This window comes from Rhipicephalus microplus, chromosome 7 (genome assembly GCF_043290135.1).
Source record: "Rhipicephalus microplus isolate Deutch F79 chromosome 7, USDA_Rmic, whole genome shotgun sequence".
Taxonomy (NCBI): domain Eukaryota; kingdom Metazoa; phylum Arthropoda; class Arachnida; order Ixodida; family Ixodidae; genus Rhipicephalus; species Rhipicephalus microplus.
Window position 1 is genome coordinate 7,137,820 of NC_134706.1, and position 22,375 is coordinate 7,160,194.

At 44.9% G+C, this 22,375-nt stretch overlaps 2 protein-coding genes across 5 annotated transcripts in view; one reads left to right on the forward strand and one right to left on the reverse strand.

The window, feature by feature from the left end:
• Positions 1-355: 355 nt before the first annotated feature.
• LOC119179898 (mitotic spindle assembly checkpoint protein MAD1) overlaps positions 356-22,375 on the reverse strand; it is a 43,567-nt gene continuing 21,547 nt past the window's right edge. The window contains exons 12-18 of one of the 2 annotated variants that reach the window (XM_075868563.1): positions 19,870-19,955; positions 19,744-19,762; positions 18,609-18,731; positions 17,754-17,841; positions 13,045-13,235; positions 2,999-3,172; positions 356-469 (exon numbers count right to left, since the gene is read on the reverse strand). In XM_075868563.1, coding sequence (XP_075724678.1) covers positions 3,008-3,172; positions 13,045-13,235; positions 17,754-17,841; positions 18,609-18,731; positions 19,744-19,762; positions 19,870-19,955 — 672 coding nt within the window. In that variant the 3' untranslated portion in view covers positions 356-469; positions 2,999-3,007. Of the gene's footprint in view, positions 470-2,998; positions 3,173-8,973; positions 9,407-13,044; positions 13,236-17,753; positions 17,842-18,608; positions 18,732-19,743; positions 19,763-19,869; positions 19,956-22,375 lie in introns of those variants that run through there. The other variant, XM_075868564.1, reaches the window with a different exon arrangement.
• LOC142767266 (uncharacterized) lies at positions 6,736-9,336 on the forward strand. 3 transcript variants are annotated; one of them, XR_012884794.1, is made up of 7 exons: positions 6,744-7,103; positions 8,015-8,144; positions 8,274-8,449; positions 8,907-8,966; positions 9,038-9,080; positions 9,145-9,249; positions 9,305-9,336. XR_012884794.1 is itself a non-coding variant. In XM_075868566.1 (6 exons), the coding sequence occupies exons 2-6, from the start codon at positions 8,029-8,031 to the stop codon at positions 9,167-9,169; spliced, it is 420 nt and encodes a 139-aa protein (XP_075724681.1). In that variant the 5' UTR covers positions 6,741-7,103; positions 8,015-8,028; the 3' UTR covers positions 9,170-9,254. The 3 variants fall into 3 exon arrangements, 2 of the variants coding, with proteins under 2 accessions (XP_075724680.1, XP_075724681.1); XM_075868566.1 differs by lacking the exon at positions 9,305-9,336 and having other exon boundaries at positions 6,741-7,103; positions 9,145-9,254; XM_075868565.1 differs by lacking the exons at positions 8,907-8,966; positions 9,038-9,080; positions 9,305-9,336 and having other exon boundaries at positions 6,736-7,103; positions 9,145-9,287.

Genomic DNA, 22,375 nt, shown 5'->3' on the forward strand with positions numbered 1-22,375 from the left:
TAAAGTAGTGCAACACGAAAGAAAACAAGCACTTATGCTGTTACCGTCAAGAAATTGAGTTAATATGGTACCAGATTGACAAGCAGACACCAAGTTGTGTGCATTGAAGTGCTGGGTGTAAGACAAAGTGTGAAGGAGGTTCACTACTATATATGTAAGGGGAACTGCGTTCACTGTAAAATTTTTTTTCCAAGTATATCTACATGAAACAATTTGAAGAGGTGGAGGACGGTGTCTACCCTTGGGATACACACATTAGCGTATTTCTTCTCCAAGAAAAATTATAACCAAACTTGTGGGCATTGCGTTTGTTTGCGCGGCCTCTAAAACCACAATGAAGTCTTGGGGGCTTCAACAGGTTTGAATGGAATTTATTTCAGATGATGCATGCTCTTATCATACATTGCAAAAGCAATTTGGTGAAAGATGGGGTTTTATGCGATATTGATACGCTGGAGCACCAGGTTCCCTAAAAAAGAAAAGAGAAGGTTTCACGGCCACCGCACACATAGATGCCGAATCATATTTCAATTCAGCACTTGAAAGCGACAGAAGCTCGGAGGCAGAGAACAGGAGGGAACCCTATGACATTATGCAGCAAGCCTTGCAAGTTGTGGAAACTTTTCACATGCTATACGCTAGCAGAACAAGCCAAGCAATTGCACTAAGTACAAAAGGTGCACAGAAACACAATGAATGATGCAATAAGGTTGTTGCATCTACTCCCCCCCCCCCTTTTTTTTTCATCTTGTTTCAAAAGTGAACCGAGTGACATTTTGCCTATATTATCACTACGATTGCCGACTGTCGTTTGTGGTTGGTTAAAAGAAAAGAATTGGTTTCATAGAAAAAAGACAAAACAGAGGAAACACCGGCCCAGTATTCCATTCATTATATTAAATCTACACTCAAACTTCTATATAAGAAATGCAGATATAACGAAATATCGGTTATAATGAAGTGAGAAACAGTCTTGCAATAGATGCAGTGTTAGGAACAACCTCAATAATAAATTTTTGAATATAACAAACTTACTTTCTGGTAAGATGCAACTTTGTTATAACAAGGTTTCAGTGTATTCCCATTCCCCTAATCTCTCCTGATATAATAATCATCCCTGCTCCTCAAATCAACCAGCAGTACACATCTGCTAAAATGACAGGCTGCAATTTTACCGAAAGCTAGGCAGGATCAATAACACCCACATTCATGAAAGCAGGAGCGATCAGCAGTGAAGAAAATGCTGCGTGGTTCTTCGAAGTGATGTGACAACTTCTCAATAAATGACCCAACTTCTTTTTGAGCCTGCTACTATACACTCAATGTGGGCATTTTCTGTAATTTTGAAGCTGAAGTTACTATGTTTAACCTATGTGTTAGCTATGTGTTAACCTTATGTGTTAGCTAGATTGAGCAAATACAGTAAAGGCCAATTATTTCAATGTAGAAATGAAAAATATTAGACAAACCAGAAAACAAGTGACCTTATAACACAATTCTTCAGAAAGTGCAGGAACTATGGTCTAATGCTGTATACTGCTCGTGTTGTATGCTGAGCTGTTCACTGTTGGAGTTAGTTAATCAACACGGCCGAAAATAGCGTGCGAAGTCTAAATGCATAGGTGCACACTAGCACAATGATGGCATGGGTGTGATGACAAACTGCGCACAAACTGGACAGGGCCATCAGCGTCACCATTCGCTGCGAAACTCTAAACAAAGGTTTTGTAATAGGCCTTTGCAGATAGTGAATTTTAGGTTGAAAGCAATTTGAATAGTATATGTAACATATTATACAGAAAGATGTGCATACATATTGGTCATGACCCAACCAACCTGTGCAAATGCCAACCTTTTTGGTTCAATGAAAGTGAAAACAGCTTTAAATAGTACCAAGATTTGACTGTTGGTAAAATGCAAGTGCTAACCTGTAAAATATATTATGTTTCAAAATTTACTATCCTTGGAACATATAAGCCAGTATAACATGCTTTTAAAATTAAAAAAAATATGAATCGATGTGAGGATATTTTGTTCATTTAACCTTAAAGAGGAACTTTGTGGCAACACGCATTCCCTCTGAATAGTGTTTTCACGGCTTCGCACTCATTTGATGCAGTGAAAACACTTTTACAAAAAATTACATGCAAATTAGTACACACCTAAACAAATGCTTTCGCTACTTAGCACTCGTACATGGCAGTGAAACAACGCTTAAAAAGTTATATGCGGAATAAAATTCAACTATTCGTTCATTTCGAATACATACCTCGAAATTTTCAACAATTTAAATTCGAATAGAAGCGAATCTGAATACATTATTATTTGAATAATGTCTACTTTACAGCCTACTTTACAGCCTACATTTCAGAAGAGGAGTGACAAGTAGAGTTCACTGAATAAAAAAACAGCTGTTAAGGCCAAACCGCATAAGCGGGAAAATGCACGCAATAGCAACGAGTGATAAAACAGGATGTTCGCGACTGGTTGTTCCCGTGCAATTGCTCGGTTTTTCAGATTTGGAAACTGTTGCTGATCGCCCGGAAGTGCTGTGCTCAAAGCGCCGAAACAGGATGTACATGAGTGACGTGCTGCCACTGTCTCCGTGTACCGCGAAACCATGACCAATTCTTGGCTCGAGTCACATGTGCACAAGGAAGAAATGATGTAAGGTTTATGCACGTGCATATAAAAAAGAAAGTGATGCAAGGCAGTAAAAAACACCTTCCGTTCTATTATGCTACAACACATTTTATTTCTACATTGCATACCCCTGATTATGCAACATTTTTAGTATGAGCAGATGGCCTCATGTCACCAACAGTGGAGTTTGCTCGCAGAAGCCGTCGCGCGAATGAGGTTTGCCTGGGCAAGCAACTGTTCGTGCGAAGGTGTTCTAAGTAGTGTCGAGCGTCACTGTCACGTGCATTTTCGTGCTTATAGGGTTTGGCCTTTACTGTCAGCTTGAACAATGGTGAAAAAAAAAAAGTGTACTTACGGAGCAGATTTACAGCTGTGAAAATTCCAGGTCATTCCGACGCTCAAAAAGCTTCAGTGTCAGGGCACTGAGAAAAGCAGGTATGCTGTCGTACTTCTCGAGGTAAGTGCTTGCTAGTTCACCGAGCTGGCACAGATAATCCGTCTCCAGGACGTTCATTTTCTGCTGGGCATTCTAGAGACAGTTCAACAAAACAAGGTTGTTCCTTTGCCGACCTAAAGACTCATTGGAAAAAAAAGAGTGCAAAAAACGAGAAACCAGACAAAGAAGAACACGTACAGAGCACTGTATCACTTTAGCTAAAGGCCCACTTATAGGTCTTCTGGTGGGAATTATCAGACACACAAAATGCCATAAAATTAGGTGAATAGTGACTTTAGTCGAATAACTTCAAATCGAATTTGAATAGTGTTTATCACATACTATAAAGACAAATGGGAATATTTGTCACTACAGGACAGGAATATCTGTCAATACAGGACAGCGAATGAGCAAAAGTATTTTTGCTGGTGTTGTGCTGTAAGTAAGTCCACGATGGATCCTAACCAACTGGCCCAACGTACCGTCTTCTCTCTCTCTCTCTCTCTCTCTCTCTCTCTCTCTCTCTCTCTCTCACACACACACACACACACACACACACACACACACACACACACACACACACACACACACACACACACACACACACACACACACACACACACACACACACACACACACACACACACACACACACACATATATATATATATATATATATATATATATATATATTTAAACTTGAAGCAAGGCTTGTGCAAATGCAATTTTTTTCATTCGAAGGAAGTGGAAACAACTTCAGATAGCAGGATTTGACTTTTGGTACAATACAAGTGATTACCAGTCAAATACACAATGTTTTAAAGTTTACTATACTTAAAGCATGTAAACTGGAATAACAAGCTTTTAAACTTAAAAAATCATGAATCGATGCGAAGGTAATATGTTCATTTAACCTTGAAGTAAAACTTTGCGGCACTGTGGATTTCCCCTGTACAGGTGTTTTCACGGCTTAGCACCACTTCACTAGGAAGTAACATGTGGACTAATGTACACCTGTAAAGGCACAGGGCGGCCGCCGTGCGGCACCAGCTGCGCTCCTCCCGAACAGCGCCGAGAGTGGCGGCAGGGGCAGCGCTGGCATGTGAAGCAGACCACGCGGAGAAGGCTCTGCAACTTTCGCCATTGAATTCGTAGAGTAGCAGCGGTGTTTCGTTTTGAGCAATCCGAAGCTGTACGGCATTACGTTTGTTGCCTAAGGCAATGAGAAACAGCAGCAACAACACCAGCCTAACGGTGCACATTTAATAAGCATACATGCAAAAAAAAATATTATGCTTTAACGGCAAGTCCATGTTGCAATAATAATAAAAAAACATTCCTTGAACAATGCATGAAGCTTTCAAATGTTGTACGCGTGTTCAAAAAACGGGACCCGTCGTGGGGATTTTGAAAGAGTCCCACACAGTCATTTGCAGTCGTGACAGCGTCTAATGGTCGCCAAGTCAACTAGAAAGGATGACACGTGTCCCTTTCAGGTGTTCACACCGAGGAACGCCTTCGGAACATCAAACGACTTGGCTTCTCTGCGTGGTGCTGTGCTTTTAAGCGTTTACGTTCGAACAGAAGGGGCAGGATGCCTCCTCCCTTTTAGGTCAGCAAATGAGACAGGCCCGACTGGCAAAACATTGTAAAATAGACATTTTTTAAGCTTTAAATGAGTGAGTGAAACAACTTTATTTCAAATTACAAATTTTTTGTCTCGCACTACTCTACTGGCGAGCCCTGACAGTGCAAGTGCACCCATAACGATGCCAGTTGTGTCGTGACTTTCAGAGCTTGACTAGCTGTCGTATAACATGTTTTCATTTGTCTGCTCTGGAAAAGAGTTGCTGCTTGCATGAAGCAGGTCATGTGCGTGAAATCCCGTAATATAGAGGCGACGAGCGTAGATCGCGTTGCAAGAGCACCCCACAGATGATGCGACAAGCTGCCATGTAGTTGCACCATTTCTATTTCTATTTTAAATGTGCAGGAATTCTCAGTGAACTAAGACACTTTGAGTGTTCCTATCTACATGTATATCTATCTACTAGACGCCGAAGTCAATATAGACGTTTTCATGGTCGCCTCCTTAAGCTAATTGGTATTAAGTAATACAAGAATAAGTGGTTACAAGAGTATGACGAACATGAGCGTCTAGTTGTAACATGAGTAGCATGAAAATATTTTCCTGTACGTCATGAAATCCTTTCCTACAGCCCCGTGTGGCCAATACACGAGCCGCGGGATGCATGTAAAAGCTACAGGTGATTCACAGCTTATATCTACCCTGAAGTGGCAAGAACAGACATTGGTACCTTAAACGGGTGCGCGCCAAGAAAATGGGGCATCAACAGCGATGACCCGAGGTATGCAAGGAATGTAAATCAGGATACCAGAAGGAACCGAGCCCAGGCATTCTTAGTGGCCATCAAATATTTTACAACAGAGCCAAGTCCGGTGTTGAAACTGCTTTTGAAAAGACCCTATGTGCAAGAAGATGTCTGTGCAACCTACATCAGTCTTGGCTGTAGTGCTGGCTTTCTAATTTCATGACAAGGTAATAAACATTACTTATGTACACCTAATGCTATGATACAGACGTTATGTGGGCTTAACGCCAATTTTGGTTACAGTACGTGTTGGCTCTGCTTTTATAACCGTCAGATAAAAATTACATATGAGCTTCTATAACTCAGCAAGCTATAGTTAGGCGTTGTTTAACCCCAGAGAAACACTGACGAATGCTATGTACGATATTCACAGCATTGCACGCGAAATGTGAATTGAATCGTAGCCTGCACTTTGTTTCAATGAAAATTACGTCTCTTCCTGACATTACGTCAAACCATAAGTTACCCTGAAACGACAATGTAGTCAGCATGTCTGGCAAGCTCACTATGTTCACACAACTACTCTATTTACAAAAACGCGATGCATTTCGTTGCGCTTGACTCAAAGCTAAAAAATGCAGCACAGACTCACTGGCTGCTTCGCATAAACCTATCCACAATGTGTGGGATCTGCCGAATCTTTCCTAATACATTGTAATTGCGTCTACTCGTTAAAATTGTGGTAACTCGTTAACAGTGCAAAAATGACAGGGAAGAAAAGGAGGAGGTCTCCTTGTTTTCTTTCCTGTCGTTCTTGCGCTGTGTTTTTTACTATGTATGAGAACCTAATCGCCCAGGCTTTAACCTTAGCATGATTACACTTATTCCTTCATTATAGTTCATGCTTGCTCCTGTTTTCTTTTCTTTTCGATGCTTTGTTGACCCTGATATGTTTTTTTAACAGATAATGTAATCTTCAGTCCTCGTATACTTCACGTCGATTTCGGCCTCGCACAACAGAAGCAATGGCAGCACAATGAAAGGAATGTAGCATCCAGCCTTGAACCCCCTCAGCGAGCACCTGCACCCGTTCTGGCCCCCACGTGCCATTACCGTATATACTCGTGTAAGGGCCGCCCTCGTGTAAGGGCCGCACCCCAACTTTGAAAGCGGATATTTCGAAAAAAAAAAAAAAAAAGTTCAAAATGTCCCGCCAGAAAAGTGTAGTTAGTTCATTTACAGCCAGATGGCGCTGCACGCTTTTCCGCTTTTATTCTACTTCCGCCGACGCGCCGACCACGCTGTTGACAGCGCGCCGCCATATTTGCATAGAGAAAGAAGAAGACAAGAGCGGACACTCCGCGAAACCTGGCCTCAGGAAGTGCGTCACGACTACGTAACGAACTAGTGCTCCCACCACACGTCAGAGGGCGCAAGCGCAAAAAAAAACACAGTTATAATCAATGCAACAGAATTGTTTTCACAAATTAATAATTACACGCCCAAATTTGGTATGTTCTTTATACATAAAAACGATTTATTCAACACACCTTACGCGATTATTTTTCTTCAGCCGTACTGTCATAAACACCATCTACCCAGCGACAAGCCCATGCATGACTGACAGCGAGAAGCTTTCGTCGCTTTCGTCAACGTCGGCTGCGTCGGCGTTTTCAAGCGTGAGATAACAGGTGAGGCACGTTTTCAAGCGAAGCTTGTTGAATGACATGTTGTTTGTCTTGTTGGGTCATTTTTTCAGAAAACGGTTACGCCTGCGCGAAAAAGACACCATGCAACAAACATAGAAAGATGCACACACACACGTTGCGCTTCGAGTGTGCTAGTTTGTTTCTTACGCGGCGTCTCATTCACGCAGTTGTAACCTTTTTCTGAAGCTTGTAAGGACTGGGAGGTTCGCTAAAAAGAAAGTTTGTGGCTCTATGCGGCGGCTAGACGGGAACATTGTGCAACGTATGCAGTATAGCGAAGGCGGCACGGCGTCAAGCCGAGGCGACGCGTGCTGCGTCTGCCACGGACGCGAGCGTCTGTGCGCTGAGCATAGCTGGGCAGCTAGGTCGTAGGCTCGGTGCAAAATATTGAGAAGCGTTTGTTGGGCCTCGCATGCTTCACGACGCATTTCCCGAAGGCTCGGAACACGAATAATTCTTGGTGTGCCGGAGGTAAATCTGGACTAGCCAAGTGGCCATCATCTTCGTTTCTTCGCTAGCCTTGTGCCACTAGTGCAAGCTGCCCACAAATTTTTTTGACGTTTCCAATATAATTTTACCGCACAAATTTCAACTACGATTTTTCTTCCCAATGTACTGCTGATACTGCGTACGCACGAAGGTGTTCTAATGGTCCCAGGCCGCGATACCATTGCATTACAAGGGATAGCGGTCTGGAAACTTCTGAAGATCTTTGTTCGTGGTCTTGACGTATATCTTTGTAAGTCAGAGTTTTATGGGTCAGAGATGTATCACTGGTTTTGTATTGTGCATCGATTAGCTAATCATTCAAAGGGGTTTGCTGGTACACTTATGACGTGCACATATCTTTTTTGTAATTTGACAGCGAAGCATCCACTTACTAACATTTTCAGACCGCGCTGACGCCATGCCGTCCGGCGGTCCAAGCTACGGCAGCTACTGCTGTGTATCGTGGTGCTTCAACAATGGCAGAACCCACAAGAAGCCTGGGACGAGTTTCTTCCGCGTACCACGGGACGGCAGGTGTGTTAAAGCTTTTGTATGGTTTGCATGTCTGTAGGCTTACTGTTCGTACTTGCTAAGTGAGGGTAACAATAAAAAATCACTATTCAAGCACTTCCCCTTTCAGCTGATAGTTCATTGCCAATGCAGGATGAAAGCATGGATGCAGTATGCTGGACGCGATGATCTCCTGAGTAAGCCGGCCAGCCTATTGTACGCAATGTACAGGGTTTGTAGCGACCATTTTACTGCTCAAAGTTTCATGGACCCTGGGCACACAAGGCTTACAAGAATGGCTGTTCCCAGTGTGCAACCAGCTGCACCATGTAAGTGATTGACTGAAACTCAAATATGTGCAATAGCAGCCACTTGTATTGAATCAGTGGCGACAGTTAACCGTGAAGATCTCTGTAGCCGATAGAGAAACCTCACTACAGAAGTAACACTTGGAAAGTCTTAAGTTCTGTGAATTGTGGGCTATTACCTTCCTAACAGCAGCTTTACATTTCTGTCATTTTTTGATGCTCTGGACCTGTGCAACTTGTTTTGAAAGACTTTAAAGGGCTATTTCACGTTATCTTCAAGCCTGAGTGCACATGTACGTATACCTTTCATCAGTGAAAGCTGCCACTGTTGATAATTCCAAAAATCACAAATTACTTGTTTCCTAGTTGGTGCCGTCTCTTTTCTTCCACGTTCGACCAATTTATGCGTTTGAAAGAGCTGTTTAAGCTTCCCCATGCTACAAGCTTTGTAACTTGTACCAACTGCACATATATGCAGGTTCTCTGAGCGTCGCTTCAAGTAGTGACTGTGACATGGCTGCAGAAGCTGCACTGCAAGGTGCGGATGAGCTTCAGTTTGTGTTATTATAAGCCTCTTACTGACACATTGTCGTAATTTCATCTCTTCAGGACCTGCGGTAGAGGCTTCAGAAAGCGGCTCCCACACATTGAGGTGCGTTCAGTGTCGCGATTTCTTTTTTTTTTACCGAAATTGACTGTTGACCAAACCTCTGCAGGTGGCAGCTCCCTTGTAGCTGGTGAAAGAATTTCCGCTGACTTCGTCTTGCCGGAGAAAACCTTAACCAGTCATTCAGCTGTCACAAAAGGAACTTGTGTGACCGGTAAGTTGTATGTTCACTTTAACACCAGAGTGGATTGAGATAGAGACTTCCGCAGGCCGCTCGCAAGATTGTTCCGACAGCACTGTCCGAGGCACTGAACAAGCTTCACAAAACCCTCCAGAAGACGTCTCCGCCAACAGCTCCACGCCTGAGTGCCCTAGAGAAAATGGTGACTATGCTTTTATTGCAGCTGTTTTTAATGTGCTATTTTATGTTTAGGACATTCTGAGGAAACTATCCTCAAAAGGACACTACGTGTGCACTTACAAAATGTAAGGGTGGGCTCTCAGTGATTTTCATTTTTTTTGTGCATTGTCAACATTGTGAATGGTTTGTTTTTAGGTAGTGGAATCGAAAACTTTGTACCACAGAAAGTTGTGCACCTTGGGTCTGAAAGAGCGAGGAAAGTGCTCGTATGGGATTAGTTGTTCTTCGCTTTTACATCAATTTTTTTGTTTATTGCAGTGCGTTCCCACTGGCCCGGTGTGTCATACTTCACCAGTTTCTCGGCTTCTGCCAACTCTAGCGATGTGTGCGTTGTCTGTGTTCTCTATGTATTTGTTACAATATTTGTTACAATTTATTTGTAAAGCGAGATGCATTTGTTGTCTACCTTTGTCATATTGTGCTTTTTATATTCTCATACTCTACCTTGCCTTTGAATAAAACATTGCGGATGCTCTGTTTCTTTGACTGATATATACATTGATCACTTGTTCCAAAAGAAAAACACAAGCGCGATGAATAAAACGATAGTGAATTATCATTACCTGCATCTCTTTTTTTTATAACTTAATCAAAATAAAAATTACGTCACGACCGATTCGCACGAACCACTGAACAAAACAAAACAGGGAATCGCTAAATCAAAACGACCTACAAAAACTATCCATTTGGGCGATGAATAGTGGTCTGAAATTATGAACTTACGACATAGCCAAACGTCGGTTATGCAAAGTAATTCAAAAGTTGCGCCAGTGAAACCGAAACCGGAAGCGCAAGCCACTTGCTCTCATCAACCACTAGGTGTGCTAGAGTCGATTGGGCCGCTGGGGTCTACGGGAGTGTCCACTCTTCACCTTTTTTATTTCTCTATGATATTTGCCTTGTGCGGCCTCTTTGTTGGCATCGTTCCTAGCATCGTGTCGATACGTTGGCAGCGCGACTTCAGATCGGTGTCGTCGGTGTCACTTTGTTGGTTGTAGTGAACCCTGCAGAAGCCAGCGCACGTGACGGACGATGGGCCGGCATCTGAGATCATTCACTGCAGCATTTAAGCTGCAAGTGATTGACTATGCCGAGGAGCACGGGAAGCGGGAAGCTGGACGAAAGTACGACGTCGATGAGAAGCGCGTGCGTTACTGGATGAATCAGAAAGATGCCCTCGCCGCTACTAACAGGAGCCGAAAGGCGTTTCGCGGGAAAAAGTGCAAGTACCCGCAACTCGAAAGCGAGCTCGTCAACTACGTCGTCGACACACGAAGGGACGGCTACGCCGTATCGACTGACATGATACGCGTCAAAGCCCTCAGCATCGCTCGCCACATGGAAATACCCCCGGCACAATTCAAGGCAAGTCGGGGCTGGGCTACGCGGTTTATGAACCGTAACCAGCTTTCTATTCGGCGCCGAACGACGATTTGCCAAAAACTGCCGCGCGAGTACGAAGACCACGTCATTAAGTTTCATCGCTTCGTGAATGCTCTCAGGAGGGAGCATGAATACGACCTGTCCCAAATTGGGAATGCGGACCAGACACCTGTGTGGTTCGATGCACCGGAAAGCACCACAGTGGATTTAAAAGGTGCGAAAAGTGTGTCTGTGCGCACGACTGGTGCAGAACGCCAAAGGTGCACTGTGATGTTGTGCATCACGGCAGACGGCAGGAGGCTTCCGCCGTACGTCGTATTTAAAAGGAAGACTCTCCCAAAAGAGAAGTTCCCTCAGGGAATCGTCGTACGTGCGCAAGAGAAGGGCTGGATGTCCGAGGAACTGGTCGTTGACTGGATTAAGACCGTCTGGGCAAACAGACCTGGAGGGCTGTTACAACGGAAAGCCCTCCTTGTTTTGGACAGCTTTAGGGGCCACTTGACCGACCGCGTCAAGAACCGAGTTGCCGCAACTCGTACGGACTTGGCCGTCATTCCCGGTGGCCTGACGAGTGTGCTGCAGCCGCTCGACGTATGCGTCAACAGACCATTCAAAGTGGAATTTCGCCGATGTTACTCTGAATGGATGGCTGGAGGCGTCCACGAGAAGACCCCTACAGGACGGCTGAAGCGGGCGTCGCTCCAACAGGTGTGTGAATGGATTTTGAATGCGTGGCGTGCCATGTCAGTAGAAGTAGTTGCTAAAAGCTTCAAGGTAACGGGAATTTCGAACTCCATGAACGGCACCGAAGATGACCGTCTCTGGGAAGACGCGGACGCCGAGGCGAGCTCCTCCGAGAACGAGGACAGCGAAATGGAATCCGAATAAAAACATTTCTGGCATGTCATTTGTGACTCTTGCACTCTGCTACTGTTGCATAAACAGTACAGACCTTTGGCCTGTACTGCCTGTACTAAATCGGCCTGATTCGTGTAAGGGCCGCACCTAGCAAAATTTTCGAAAAAAAAGTGCGGCCCTTACACGAGTATATACGGTAGTTCCCTACTGCCACAGATCGAGGCGCCATCAGTTTAAAGTCGCCCCGTGCCTGGTGCCTATAGATGCTTTCCCGGCTTAATACCCCTTCACTGCAGCAAAACCATCTTTACAGAGAGCTAAATGCGCACTGATTTACGCTCATTCGTTCATTTCGAATACTTCGAAATTTTCACTATATAATTTCGAATCATAGTGAATTTGAATGCTCTAACATTCGTTCGAATATTTGTACAAGATTACATAAATAACTTGAAGTTTCAAAATTCCTAAATTTGTGTTGGAGCAAAATTAAATATTGTAACACAATATTAAATATTTGAAGCGTGTAGCTATTCATGTAAGCCTAACAAACACCTCAGTTGACCAAGTGTATGGATACACATTACATGTGCAGTCGTGAGCCATACTGTATGACAAGAAACACCACACTTGTTTTCTTAACTAATGGATAATTATAATGTACGTATGAGTGTGTTACACTGAATTCTGAGAGGTACCTTTCAGAATTACCTTTCAGAGGTACCTTTCAGAAGTTACCATAACTTTATCACTAGACAGCTGTGCTTGCCAATTGCATTTAGCTGCTATGGCCTTTAAAAGTGTTTTCAGTATTTCCTCTCCTATTGTAGACGCCTGTAAGTACATATAAAGTAAAATCAAACTTATGTTTCTCTCAACCTTGCAGAAAGCAATAACTGTAAAAAAAAAAAAAAAAAGCTGTGAGTCAAATGGCTTCATTTGTTCACAGCCAGAGAAGAATAAATAAAAAAAAAGGCAAGAAACATTCATAGTGGTAATAGCACCATGATAAACATGTGAATATGACACTTTACGGGCAGTGTATTCAAAATCAGTCTTCCTTTTTTCCAAACACACTCAAAATCAGACTTCCCAAAGAAAGGTTTAAGAGATTCAAAAACAAAATGATTGGACTGTGTAAAAAGAAAAAAAGAAAAGAAAAAGTGCACCATGAAATGAACTTCACACAGGTCTTATATTTCTCTTTCTTTAGAGATGAGAAAACATTCGATTGAATAATTGATAACTTTTCTTGATCTTAGTACACTTGACTAGATGGAGGCACTTCAATATTAAGACACCCCTTCAGGTTTTAGACTGGTTTCAGTGGAATTATTTGCAGCTTACCTGGAACAGCAGGTAGTCGTCGGGAGAGTCGGCATACATGTGTGTCAGCTTGTAGTGGCCATGACTGAGCACATCAATCCGGTAGCCAGTCAATGCATAGCAGCCTTGCCGGAAGTCCTGACTGGTGCGCCGAAACGCATCCATGAGACGCCGGTTCTTGGCCTCAGCCGAAGCCAGCTGATCTTGAAGGCCTGTGCACAGCAAGAAGTTGCAGGTATAGACTTTGTAGCCATTTTCCCACGTAATTCAGGTACTTACAACCAAAACAATTAGTACTAATGATCACCGTAAAGAATCGCCCTAAAGGAGCACTTGTTGGGCGCTTATGACGTTGACACTCGTTACAGCTAGACACGTATTGTTCCGTCGTCTGGCGCATTTTGGGCCAGTAGAATCTTTCTTGAAGATGGCAAAGAGTTTTCGCTGTGCCTAGATGACCGGATGTTGGGTCATCATGCATAGCCTGCAAGACATAAACACGAACACTCTTCGGAACCACCAGAAGATATCGTGAGCCAGTGTTGGTGTAGTTCTTTTTGTGAACTAGCCCGCCTCGGATACAGAAGCGCGTAGGCAATGATTTTGGTTTCGTAGCAAGAAGCTGTTGTATGGTGCTGTCCCTTTGTTGCTCATCCTTAAAGGTCTTGTTATCGGGAAATGGTTGGTCGAGTCATGCAATGTAGGTATCGAAAGTGTCTGCGTCACATTCCGTCGTTGGAAGCGGTAGTCGCGAAAGACAATCTGTGTCAGCGTGATGTCGGCTGCTTTTATAGGAAACCGTGAAGTCATATTCCTGTAGACGAAGTGCCCAGCGCGCCAGCCGACCAGATGGGTCACGCAGATTGACCAACCAGCAGAGAATGATGGTCTGTCACGACGGTAAAGGGGCGTCCGTACAGGTAGGACCGGAAGCGCTGCACTGCGAAGACTACTGCAAGGCATTCTTGCTCTGTGACAGTGTAGTTACGCTCAAACTTGCTGAGTGAGCGACTTGCATACGCTACGACGTGTTCTTGATTATCCAAGCGTTGAACCAGGACAGCACCTACACCAACACCGCTGGCGTCTGAGTGAATCTCAGTGGGAGCCAGAGGATTGAAGGGTCGAAGAATCGGATGAGACGTCAAAAGAAACTTCAACTCCGAAAAAGCAGACTCGCATCCCGGGGTCCAGTCAAACTGCGCACCTTTCTGAAGCAGACACGTGAGCTGGTATGCGATATTGGCAAAGCCAGGAATAAATCGGCGAAAATATGAACAAAGCCCCAAAAAGCTGCGCAGTTCTTTCACCGAGTTTGGTTGCTTAAATGCCTCCATTGCGGCCGTCTTGGAGGGATCCGGTCGTATGCCTTCTTTGTTTACTAAGTGTCCAAGGACGAGTGTTTGGCGCTCTCCAAAACGACAATTTTTTTAGTTGAGCACCAAGCGTGCTTTGCTTAGGCAGTCCAGTACGAGGCCAAGGCGTGTGTTGTGCTCACAAAAGGTGCGCCCAAAAATTACAATGTCGTCCAAGCCACACAACACAAAATCACCATGTCCCATCCTTCTTTTTCACTAGAATTACTGGAGCAGCCCACGGACTACATGATTCTTGAATTACATTTTGCTTGAGCATCTCGCAAACCTGTTCATTGATCACTGCGCGTTCCGAAGGCGATACACGATATGGTTTCTGTCGGAGAGGTCTGTGAGATGTCGTGTCGATTCGATGCTTTATACGAGAAGCAGAGAATGACGGTGAATCATGCCGAGCGAAATCAAAATTACCGGCATGTTTGCGCAGAATACTCGCCAGTTCATTACGCTCCTTGGTGCTGAGTGACTTATCAATCATAGCCATAATGGTGGTGCCCCTGCCGTGCAGATTATCGCAACGGGTCTTATCCGGGGAATCATTGCTTTCTGCAAGGGTGGCAAGCGAGAATACTTGGTGTTCACGAATCTCTGCAAGTTTCAGACCCTCCGGCAGCACTGTAGGTTCATTAGAGCAGTTAATCACCCATAAACCAGTATGCCCTTGTGCAACCGATAGCGTGCAGTAGGGTATTAAAACTGTCTTTTTTATGCAACTGAGATGCACGGGCTCCACAGTTGCGTCAAATGTTTTCTCACTTGCAGGTGAACAGACAACAGGAACACATTTTGCAGACAACGGCGGCACAGCTGTGTCCATAGACACGCAAAGAGCACTTTCTTGAGAGGGCGAGTTTTCCATAAACGCAACTGGGATATCGGAATCTACTGTAATTTGTCCTGTGCATCAATCGACAGTAGCACCACATAGCTTCAAGAGATCAAGTCCCAGAATGACGTCATGCGTAGTATGAGAGAGAACAGCAAACTCTGCGACAAAGTTCTGGCACGCCAAACAAACAGTCACAGTGCAGACACCAACAGGTTGTAACACCTCTCCGCTCACTCCATGAAACGTATCAGGACGGTCCCAACGAAACATAACCTTTCGTCCAAGAAGGCGGGTGAAAACTAAACTCATTACTGACAAGGTTGCACCTGTGTCCACCAACGGCATTGTTGGTACACCATCGATAAACACTCGAACCTTATTTCTAAACATAGAAGCTAACGGAGGTATATCTGTTGAAATCGAAGACTTTCCGGCGACCTCACCTCCAACGGCCGCGCCGGCTAGTTTTCCGTAGGAGGTGAGGGGTGGCGGCGCCGAGGAGACGGTGATCGGTTGGTGCGGGGGGCAGGTGGTGGTGTCACACTGCGGTCAGAGGCCGGAGATTGGTTTCGTAGCGGTCCTGGGATCTCGTAAGATGCGCTTCCCGGAAATGTCAGTGCTCAGGTAATGCCAGAACGGTTAAACCTCGGCGATTGGTCGTACTTTGGCGGCTGCCGGTAGTTGCAATACCTGGCAATGTGTCCTTCGAAGCCACAGTTGTAGCAGACTAGTTGAGGACGCTCGCCGAACCAATGCTGAGACCACTCAGCTGTGAATGGTCGGTGACGAGCTTGCTGAGCGGGGGCTGCCCACCCCTGTGTGGCGGGGCCGTGACGAAGGCGTTGGCCATATCGCTAATCGGCCGCGAATGAGTCACGACGTGGCTGCGGATTTCCAGTTTCGCTGATGTCTGCCACACATACCGATGGTGGCAAAGGAGCTAAAGGCGCCGCCGTGTAGTAGGGTGTATTGGTAGGTGGATGGGGAATGGTTTCGTCAACCCTACCACCTTGTCGCTGCAGCTCTTCACGCACAATTGCCCGAATAGTAGCGGCAAGGTCGGTGGGCGGGCTCACGTCGACGCTGGCGACCATTGTCACATTTGCCAGCCTACCAAATTTCGGGGCAATGCGACGAGTCTTCAATTTTTCAAACGTGCGGCAGTGATGTTAAACCTCGGAGGCAGAGGTGAGGTCATCCCTGCCTATATGAAAATTGTAAACATCTTCCGCTATGCCTTTCAAGAGGTGTCCGACCCTGTCGTCTTCAGACATCTGCGGGTTTATAATCTTGCAAAGCTTAAGAACGTCCTCTATATAAGCAGTTCACGTTTCTCCAGGAGTCTGAGCTCTTCCAGCCAGAGTCCGCTCTGCGCTTTTCTTTTTTGAGTCGGAGTCACCAAAACACTTCTTCAGTTCTTGAGCAAAAAGAGCCCATGTTGTCAACGACTCTTCGTGGTTTTCATACCACATCAGGGCAGTGTCCGTGAGAAACAGCGCGACGTTTTCCAGCTGATCGATAGAGTTCCAGTGGTTGTACCAGCTCACCCTTTTGTAATGGGTTAGCCACGCGTCCACATCTTCTCCTGCCATTACCGCGAACGGGCGGGGTTCCATGTAGTGATGCCTAAGTGTAGCCAGCGTAGACCTGCGCAAAGTCGAGGCGGTTGATTCCTGACCTTCACTCTGGGCCATGACGACTGTTGTCGGCGGCAGACCGGCAAGACGACGGCTCCGGCGAACTCCGAACAGCTGTGGCTCTGTGGTACGTCGACGTGCCGTACCCAGCACCTCCTCCACTCTGTTACGTCTACGAGAGGGGTTTATTCAGAGCGACGTAATGGTCGACTCAACGGTATACAGTAGTGAACGCGCAGCAGCGAGCTCTTGCCACCAACCGAACGTCCTCTTCTTCTCCCACCACCATGTTCCCCGCTACACAGGTGCACATACCTCAATTCCACATGTGGTAACAATATTATTACATGAAAAAACAGTATCTGTTCATCTTGAATACACTTCATTTTGAATACAGGTATCATGTCAGGCAAGGAATCTCATTAACATTCATATATAGCATGGAAGAAAAGTAAAATAACAAGCAGGAATCACATAGTTCTAATTGAGCAACAAATGTATAACTAAATGCTTCCCACCTACCTGAAAGTGCTCCATTATAATTCTTGATCTTGATCAGACACATGCAGCATCAACAAAGTGCATATACTAGTGCCTTAGAGATATGTAGTGGGTACCTTAATTGTCCACAGAAAGCCATAGTGGGTGCTTCCTTGATGGTGCAATGGATATACCTTGAACGTGTCTTTCTATTAGTTGCTCCAAGAGTTTGACATTGGCTCCACAGAGGCCACTCTTTCAGCTTTTACTATTAATGTTGTGCGCATTTCATGCAGGCCTAGTGTCTTTTTTTTTAAGTACATCACTGGCATACATGACTGCCATGTCAGTGTTGCTTTAAAAATGGCCTGAAGAACTTCCAGGTGAGAAAATATCAGAGCTGCTTACTTTTTCGGTCAGGTAGCGCACCGTCCTGTTCCAACTTCAGCTGCACCTGGGCAGTGATGTCCTGACAGTGCCCAAACTCCTCCAAGATCTGCCAGTGCAAATGATGCGACAGACGAGATGAATATGCAGTACAATCTGGTTAACATGACCATTGTTAATTAGGAAAGTCAGATAATTTGGACGTGCTCCTCGGTTCTGGCCAGCATATGCACTGTTTAATGCATCGAACAGTGTTGCTAACAGCTGTAACAAAGTTATAGCATGAAATCTGCAAGAATTTATTTAGCACTTAATTGCCATGACACAATCCTTGGATTTGTAGTCCATTAGCTTCATATTGATGTAAACCAAAAAGAAGTTAAACTCTCCGATTACTCTCGTTTTTCTCATAGGTAAACAATCGCAACACTTGAGCTTCACCACAACATCGCACTTGACACGGAAGGGCCTTATTTATACAAGAAAAAGTGTTTATAGTTAGTAACAATGCATGAACAGCAACACAACTACTCATTTACTTCATTTTAACCAAATTTTGTTAAATTTGAATTCGTTATATTAAGGTTTGACTGTACTTTCCAAACTGGCTGTTAGGAGTGTGGCAGCTTGGGCTAGTTGGTATGGCATGACGATAGTTATAGCGCGAGAACAAAACGACGACACAGAGACAAGAAGGTGTCTTTCATGTCCTTCTTGCCTCTGTGTCGTCGTTTTGTTCTCGCGCTATAACTATCGTCATGGCTGTTAGGCTTGTTTATATGCACAATTTACCAAAAAACAATAAAAAAGTAAAATGAAAGATTCAGACAACAAATGAGCAGTTAGCAGAAAGACATGTAATGTTGTCACCCTTACCTTTATTCTAGCACGTAGCCTCTCATTCTCCTCTTCTAATTTGTTCAGATTCTCCACGCGTTGCCGAAACGCCATCTCCAAAGGATTCTCTACTAAATGCACGATGCGGAAGCTCGGGTCCTCCTAGAATAAAACCCACTCTATGTCACAAAAGCATGCCTGTGTTCTATGCTGAAGCAAGAAAAAAAAGAACACAGTAAATTTTAAAGCTATCTTTAATCTCAAGAACACTGCAAAGATGAAGTGATTAATATTAATGCTCAACTTTTGCCACGTAGGTCATGTGATACTTTTGGTGCCATATTCCCTACAACAGCAAAGCGTACAATGTACAGAAATTTTTCAACTAGTGTGTGCAGCGGCCAATTTATGGGCACCAGTGCTAAATGATGGAACAAAGTTGCAAAAAATTGTGTTGTGCGCATGTGCTTTGTGGGCATGCACTTCCCCTCGCCATTTTCGGAACATAATCTTGTCATATGACGAAGATACACACAGAAAAGTGCCGCTTGCGCTCGCTCGTTAAAGATTTGGGTGACTGTACATATCAACGGCCGAGGGGAGTCGCACACTGCAGGTTTTTTCAAATGGCTCGAAATGTAATTGCGACGAGTTCCTGAAAAGACAACTAGTGGTGATTCAAAGTCGCGGTGCTACGTATTGTTGCAGAAGATCAATTTGTTAGAAACACTAACATCTTTGACGACTGTTCGAAATGCCATGTTTCGGGACCAATATCAATTTCCTCTTTGCTTGGAACGAATACAACCAATAAACAAACTGCGCATGCACTTTGGACTTAATATTTGATTTTTTCATGCAAGAATGGAAGCTGACTGACTTAATAAAATGCTAATCAAAACTATTAATAAATCCAACTCACACCAATAAACACATTCTTTCATTTTCTTTCTTGGGATGTAATATTGAGTGCCTTAGAATAATGACATTCAAATCTGGCATACTGCAGACAGTGCTCCATAATATGTGTCTAACGGGGATATGTGTTGTCATCAGTGTGTTGTGGATGTTTCTGGATGGTCACATTTTGCTCCTCATGGGCCACATGAGGCTTTTGCCCAAGTAATTAGCGCTATAGCACTGCGCAAGAGAAAAAAAGTTCATGCACACTTACCGGCTTGGCCTCAGCAAATCTGTCGCAGAAGCAAGAAAAAAAAACAAGCCATGTTAGAACCCTTCTTTTAAACGTAGGTGCAATGCGGCTGCCAAATGAAGAATGAGAAAGAATACAGTTGCTCACTGAATGTCGTCAGTTTGCACCTCGACGCTGGTTGCAGCGGAATCGGATATCCTCCGACATCGCAGCTCATGCAACTCTTTGTCCGCCTGAAAAGCAGCCAACAACATGATTTCTACATGGTATATACCAACATGAGTACAAGTTTTGCTTAAAAGTATCTCAGGCTTCCCTTGGCATCTTCCGAGGAGATGCAAGAATTGCTTGGCTTCTATAACACGGCCGCTGATCGACCCAGGCATGTTGACCAATATGGGTTACATCTTGGCAAGCATTCTGCATTTGACACATCATGTTGGCTGCAATGCTTTGCCATGTGACTGTAATGTGACTTATATAAACCAACCCCATTGCGACTTTGTTACGCGTGTCATGAAAGAGGCGGGTACAGCACCTCTCGTTGAACACACTCTTTATTCCCCATTGCCGCTAACCTCACTACCCATTTGCAGTGTCCATGACGAAGATGATGACAGCCCCCAGCTGCGGCGCCGTCTAGCGGCTTTACGGTTGCCGCCTCCACCACACAGTTTTTACACAAGTTTCAAAATCAATTGATAAAGAAAAAATTGAGTATCATGTACCTTGCTAAAGAGACCCTGAAATAGTTTTTCGAAGTTTTGTCAGTGTTTAGGCTAGAGCATCATCAAACCACTCGCACCACAAATTTAGTCACACGCCGTGTGACGATGATGAAGATTATTCCCGGAAGAATGGCACGATTCACCACGGAGATTGGCCACAATGCTTGCGGCAGTAAAATTTTGAAACAAAATAATGAAATAATAAAAAGAAGAAAGAGAGAGGAGAAAAGAGGGCAAGAAGTATGCGAAAAAGATAATCTGAACAGAATCAAAATGGCGACTTTGGCACAACCCGCGTGCCAAGGCCACTACAAACAATTCCATCATACCCTCCGTCTTGCCTCTGCCTGGCCTCTTAAACTCATGAGAAACGCTGGCGATTGCGGAGCTCTCATGAACGTGCTCGACGATTTCAGGTTTTACCAGTCCAGACCTCCGAGATTGGACACTGACAGGTTGCACGCAGTCTCAGAGGCCATCACATAGAGCATCCGGCAGCACACACGCTGTCTGGCAACAGAGACGAAGGTTGCGGAGTGGTTTATATGTGCTCCGACGGGTGCTGCCACCCTACCAGCTGATTTTTCTTTCGGGCATTCTAAAGGCCATGACAGCCAATCAGATCAACAGCCACAGTGTCGCGACTGCTGATGTGCTCTAGTCTTGTAAAGTGGCCAGAGCATGTCGCTCCGTAGATTGGCGGCAGCAAATGCGTATGGCCGAGTCGCAATAATCTGCACCGACCTGCAGCGATTCACAGCTTTAAAGCGTTGCAATAAATTACACAGTTTACACAGAGAGCTCAAATCAGTCTCTAAATAAACCTTGGAACTTGGTCTACTGGCCCAATGTGTTTGTACAAGTTCACCAAGACCGTTTCAAGGTCCCTTCAACTCTTCTTTTACTGTGAAAAAAAACAACCTGAATTAATGTACCAAATTAATTATTTTAATACTCAATTTGCAGAGCATTTTTTCCTAAATAAACTGGTACCATTACTTTAATTCAATGGTGTTCCTTTACTTCATCAATTTCCCCTCAAAAAGATAGCTCTATAACAGCTTTACTGCATGGCAACAGAATGAAAAACGGCGATAAAATGAAAGCCCATACACAACTTGTGAAAATTTAGGCATAGCGTCATGTGTTTATTTTGTTATGTTTTTGTTTCTCCTTTGTCATCATTTTTTTTATCAGCAGTAACAGGGCTGGACTGAGGTTAGCTGTCGCTCATAGCAGTGTCATTTTAACTGCATGGGTGACGTTCGGCTGCCTTTTGCAGACCGGTAAAGGGCAAATTTAGGAGAGGGGAATGTGGGAATTGAGGCTAGCCCGCTGCCTTTGCGCGGGCTTTGCCGCCTTTTCTGCCGTTCTCATGTCCCGACATGTCTCCCCTCCTTTGCTGTCTGTCGCGCTGAGAGAGCGGAGTGACGTTTAACCCCCTCACCCGGTAGCGGATGTTGACAGTGGCGCCGCGCGCGGAGTCTCCCGAGAGGTTTTCGCGCGCTGCGTCGGGAGCAAAAGATAGATACTCTCCGGGACTGCAGACCTCATTGAGGTCTGCAGTCCCGGAGGGTATCGCATGTGTGAGCCACGCAATCTTTTCTGTCCGTCGACCCCCCTCCCGTCACTCGGGGCTCGTCGGACTTCGCTGACGGCGCCTCACGCCCGAGGCGAACGCTCACCTTTTTTGCCCTTTTGCGTACGCTCGGCCGAGGAGTGGTACAGTGTCCTAGTGCGTGGCCTAGCTACGCCGACCCGTCTTCCTCCGAAGCCAACGCGAGCGCCTTTGCCCTCGCTCGAGCAAACGGGCCTTGGTCCCGGTGTCTCCGTGGATCACCTTTACCGCGGAGACGTGCTTGTGGCACCCTGTGTAGTACTTTTATGCCCGTGGCGTGGATAAGCCTACTTGCTTTCCCGCCGCA